The following is a 5190-nucleotide window of genomic DNA, read 5'->3' on the forward strand; positions in this document are numbered from 1 at the left end:
TCTAGGGTTTAGTTTAAATTCTGTTTAAGTTTGTTAACTTTTGTTTACAACAAATATCACCGGCTCGTTTAAAATCATCATTCAAAAACATGTAAGATAAAAACCAACTGGGAGCGCCGGTGCGGGCAGCCGCCTGTCCGGTATACTTGCCGGACGCTCTAGTGGGAGCGCCGGTGGAGATGCTCTAAGTTTCCACCTATGACCAAACTTAGCACCCCACCTATTGTCAACATGAGCATTTGATATGTTCTGGAAATTCTTAAATTTATTGGCCCGAGCCCATTTATTCGAACACAACATGCAGGTTAACCAATGGATTTTGCAATATGCAACTCACGGAAGCCTTGTGAGCATGAGTTGCGCACCGTGCTCTGGGTGCAGCAGGCCGATGGGGAACGGCGCGTGTGTGTAGGACGGCGAGAGCTCGAAGGAGAAGCGCTGCAGAATCATGGCGATCCCCATCTTGGCCTCGAGCATCGCGAAGTTCTGACCGACGCAGGTCCGCTGGCCCCAGCCGAATGGAAAAAAGGGCAGCGCGTCGCCCGACACCCCTGCCTTGGAGATCCCATTGGCGAACCTCTCTGGCCTGAACTCGTCGGCGTCCGCGCCCCAAACATTCTTGTCGTGGTGGAGGCACAGGAATGGCACCATGAACAACATGCCCGCCGGGTACCTGACACCGCCAAGGTCCATGGGCTTACACGTCTTGCGATGGACCGACGTCAGCGGCGTGTACAGCCGCAGCACCTCGTACAAGACCATGGTTACGATTTTTAGGCGAGTTAAGCCATCATAATCTGGCGTCATGCCGTGGGCGAAGACATCCAGGACCTCCTCCCTGGCACGGTCCTGCCAGTCCGGGTGCATGCAGAGCACGATCATGGTCCACGTTAGCAGCAAGGACGTGGTCTCCATGCCCGCGAAGTAGAACAGTTTGCACTCTCCAATCAGGTCTTCCGTCGTGATGCCGGCATCTCCCGGCGTGCAGTGTGCCATGTTGGACTCCAGCAGCAGCCCGAGAAGATCGTCACCACTCGTAGCTTCGCCGGCTTTCAAGGCCTTCTCTCTTTTCGCGATAATGCCTTTTAGGACCCTCTCGATCTCCGCAACAATCTGATTCATCCTTCGGTTGCCTTTGGTTGGCAAGAACCTGCACATAAGAAAATGCATTAGCACAGTCAGAGCAATTCAATCTAGTAATATTGTTGTGCTAAGACATGGTAAACGCCAAAGGAGAATGAACTCACAGGTAACCAGGGATATGCATCTTGTCCATGGCCTGCACGATGAGCTCGATCTGCTCACCCTGAAGCTGGAATACCTTCCTGCCTTCATGGTAACTGCTGCCGAATGCGGCCCGCGAGATGACATCCCCTGTCAGATTCTTCATATCAGGCCAGACATCTACCTCGCATGGCGCATCACCGGCGGCTAGAACCTCCCATCTCTGCACCAACTCCGTGCAACATGCGGCGAAAGCCGGCAACATGCGCTGAAAATGGAACGGAGATTTTTGTTACGGCCTGAACTTGTTGTCAATGACAGAACACAAGTATTATAACCTTGAGCTTCTCGAGATGGAAGGCAGGGGTGATGATCTTCCGGTGCTTAACCCATTTTTCACCCTCATGGCTACCCACACCGTGGTGCAGCATCCTTTGAAGTCGGCCCAGGTTGAGCTTCTCAAGGTGACCCAACTTGTTGGACAGAACTTCACGCACCAGTTCAGGCTCGGTGATGGTCACTCTAGGCACCGGTCCAAACCAAGTGATCGACATTTTACCTGTTAATTTTGTTAGACAAATACATCGAAGCTTGTTACTAGAAGTTTACGTGGATACACGTTTCCAATTTCATTTTCTGTTATAGTCTCTTTAGGTGTAAGACATTTTCTGTTCATTTAGGTGGACTATTTGTCAAGTGGGGACTATTGTCAATCCGTTTGTTGCGTGTGGGAGACTACTAGTGTGAGATGCCATGCCACCAAATTAAGATGTTGGTAGATCAACACTGGATTTCATACCCAAAAACAATTTATTTATTTTAGAGAAAAGACATTTTAGCCAACTTTAAATTAATAATCGCATTTCCGGCATGCATTATAGAGCCATTAAAGCCAAACATAACGAAAACTAAATCCTTCTATGGACACATTTGGTTGTTTTCAGGTGAAGTACGATGTGGCGAAGGTAAACTAATAATGCGGCTAAAAAGAAACATTACGATCAAGAAAAAAGAAAGCAATGAAAAGTACACGCACCGTGCTCCTTAATGGTCTGGTGAAACAGCGGCATCGCCCGCGGCACGACGTCATGGCTGCCCAGTGGCATGGTCTGGGACCTGGCTTCCTTATGGAGACGCTCCATAAACGGTGCGTCGCCAGCGACAGAGTGGTATGCCCTGCCCCGAAGGCCCTGCGCCCGCAGCTCCCGCTCCAGGTGCCGGGGCCTCCACCACGCCCACTCCAGCGCCCTCACGGCGCACCACACCAGAACCGCGCCAGCCACTGCGTAAACATACACCCAGCGCTGGTGCTCCCATGGAAAAGAGTCTTCTATCACGCTCGTCGCCATGCTTTCACCTTCCTTATTTTGTGGGGAACAGCTAGCCCAAGGGATATGGGAATGATGTTTTTCCTTTGCTGAGTTGATCAAGTGGGTGTACGAGTGGTGGCTGCTATATACAAGTACTATGTTTGTTCTACTACTCCCTCTGATCCATATTCGTTATCTTAGATATGTCTAGATACGAATCTATCTGATCAGAGAGAGTAGATTGCAAAAATGTCTTACATTGTAGACAGAGGTAAGTATAATCTACTCGGGTGCTCACGTTAGAAACCAAAACCGGACATCAAGGAAAGTGTCTGTACGATCACGTGAATTACACGTGCAACCCTATCGGTTATCGTGTGTGCAGCTTTGTAGCTTTGTCTTTTGGCCCGTCGCATTTGCTGGGAGGACACGAATGCATGGGAGTACGCGCTTGGCCAACAGCCGAGCACAGAGGCACATCACATATGATGGATAGTTTTTTGTGTTTTGTTTTGTTGAATTCCCGCTGTACGTGTTCCCTTTTCATAGATTCCTTAAGCACATGGTCAACAAATAGAGGCGTTGGGGACTACTCCTATTAGATAGAGGCACATTTTCGCACCGTTGGTACCGCGTACACGTCAACAATGGCGCCCGTGGAGACGGAGAAATCCATTACTCTTCCACGAACACACATTGTTCTCGTCCCGCTCATGGGGCAGGGCCACACCACCCCCATGGCCGACCTTGCGTGCCTCATTGCGGGACGCGGCGTGCGAGTGAGCCTCGTCACCACGCCCGTCAACGCTGCGCGCCTGCGGGGACTAGCCGACAGGGCGCGGAGCGCCATGTTGCCGCTGGAAATTGTCGAGCTCCCATTCCCGCCGGCCGACGACGGGCTGCCCCGGGGCAGCAGCGACAATAGCGACAATGTCCTCCAATTGTTCCTGTCCCTCTATAGGCTAGCCGGGCCACTCGAGGCGTACGTGCGCTCGCTGCCCTGGCGCCCCAGCTGCATCATCTCCGACTCCTGCAACCCGTGGACGGTCGGCGTCGCCAGGAGCGTTGGGGTCCCTCGGCTCACCTTCACCGGCCCTTCCTGCTTCTACTCGCTCTGCGACTTCAACGTCGTAAAGCACGGGCTTCTTCACAGCGGCAACGTCGTGCCGGGCATGCCGGTGCGAGTGGAGTTGAGCAAGGACACATGGGCCGCTGCCTTCTTAACTTGCATGCCTGCGTGGGGGAAGTTCGTGGAGGAGGTGAGGGAGGGCATCCGCACGGCCGACGGTGCCGTGGTGAACACGTTCCGGGGCCTTGAGGAACAGTTCGTCGCATGCTACGAGGCAGCGTTGGGCAAGCCGGTGTGGGCGCTCGGGCCCTTCTTCCTCAATAGCCGGGACGAGGAGGCACGCACCATAGACCAGAGCACGGTCATCGCTTGGCTGGACATGATGGACCAAAGCACGGTCGTCTATGTCTGTTTCGGCAGCCTCGCGCAGATGCTTCCCAAGCAGCTGTACGAGATCGGACACGGCCTCGGGGACTCTGGGAAGCCATTCCTTTGGGTGGTGAAGGAGTCCGAGACGGTTTTGCCAGAAGCAAAAGAGTGGCTCCAAGCCCTCGAGATGCGCACGGCAGGGCATGGGCTCATAGTGCATGGCTGGGCGCCTCAGGTCGCCATCCTGTCACACCGCGCCGTAGGTGGCTTCATGACCCACTGCGGGTGGAACTCGCTGCTGGAGTCCGTCGCGCAAGGCGTGCCTGTCGTGACGTGGCCTCACTTCGGTGACCAGTTCCTCAATGAGCGGCTTGCGGTGGACGTACTTGGCGTCGGCGTGCCAGTTAGGCCGTTCGATGGCGAAAAGGCCGTGGACCTTGTAGTGCGGGGGCACATTGCGCGAGCAGTGTCGGAGCTGATGGGCGATGGGGCAGTGGCAGAGGAGAGGAGGAGAAAGTGCAAGGAGTACCGGGAGAGAGCTCACGGAGCCATGGCGAAAGGAGGCTCGTCGCATGGAAACCTGACACTGCTATTACGCAGCTTCATGCGGAGTGGCAGCAAGGAACAGGTTAATTCCGTTTGCTCTGCTAGGTGAAGTGTGAATCGTGCTCAAGAATATCCCTAGTATCAATGCTCAAGAATATCCCTACCACTTGGTTATTTTGCCCCCTTTACCCCCTTCACCTCATTCTCGCCACTCTTTATTTTCTGCTGTCGTTACAAATGTAGTTGATATACTTGCTAGTGTTGTATTCATGTTTGGTAGCATGTACCATGTCTGTGTCTATGGTCTCTCTTCGGTAACCATCGTCTAGGGAACTTACGGTCACTGGCGGGCAATCGTTGGGAGGAATGGCTCCATCTCGTTAGGAGACTGATGGAGGTTCAGCTTTCCCCACAACCCGATGAATTATGCTGGCAGCTTACTAGGTCTGGAGTATTCACAGTTAAATCAATGTATATTGATGTCATTAACTCCAGCCTCATTCCTACCTCTAAGCATGTCTGGGCTGTCAAAGTTCCCTTGAAAATAAAAGTGTTTATGTGGTTTGTTCATAAACAAGTTATATTAACCAAGGACAACCTGACCAAGCGTAATTGGACATGATCTACTAGGTGTAGTTTCTGTGATAGGGATGAAACGATTAAGCACCTTTT

General features: G+C 52.6%; 2 protein-coding genes across 2 annotated transcripts; one reads left to right on the plus strand and one right to left on the minus strand.

Moving 5' to 3' along the window:
* Nucleotides 1–223: 223 nt before the first annotated feature.
* On the minus strand, nucleotides 224–2674 carry LOC125550155 (cytochrome P450 72A14-like). Its single transcript, XM_048713079.1, has 4 exons — nucleotides 2261–2674; nucleotides 1563–1783; nucleotides 1248–1492; nucleotides 224–1150 (listed from the first exon to the last, which is right to left on the minus strand). Exons 1-4 carry the CDS (start codon nucleotides 2571–2573, stop codon nucleotides 334–336), a joined length of 1596 nt encoding a protein of 531 aa, XP_048569036.1. The 5' UTR covers nucleotides 2574–2674; the 3' UTR covers nucleotides 224–333.
* A 475-nt stretch (nucleotides 2675–3149) lies between these two features.
* On the plus strand, nucleotides 3150–4807 carry LOC125550156 (UDP-glycosyltransferase 73C3-like). Its single transcript, XM_048713080.1, has one exon. The coding sequence runs from the start codon at nucleotides 3182–3184 to the stop codon at nucleotides 4625–4627; it is 1446 nt and encodes a 481-aa protein (XP_048569037.1). The 5' UTR covers nucleotides 3150–3181; the 3' UTR covers nucleotides 4628–4807.
* The last annotated feature ends 383 nt before the right edge of the window (nucleotides 4808–5190 follow it).

The sequence above is a fragment of the Triticum urartu genome, chromosome 4 (assembly GCF_003073215.2).
Source record: "Triticum urartu cultivar G1812 chromosome 4, Tu2.1, whole genome shotgun sequence".
Taxonomy (NCBI): domain Eukaryota; kingdom Viridiplantae; phylum Streptophyta; class Magnoliopsida; order Poales; family Poaceae; genus Triticum; species Triticum urartu.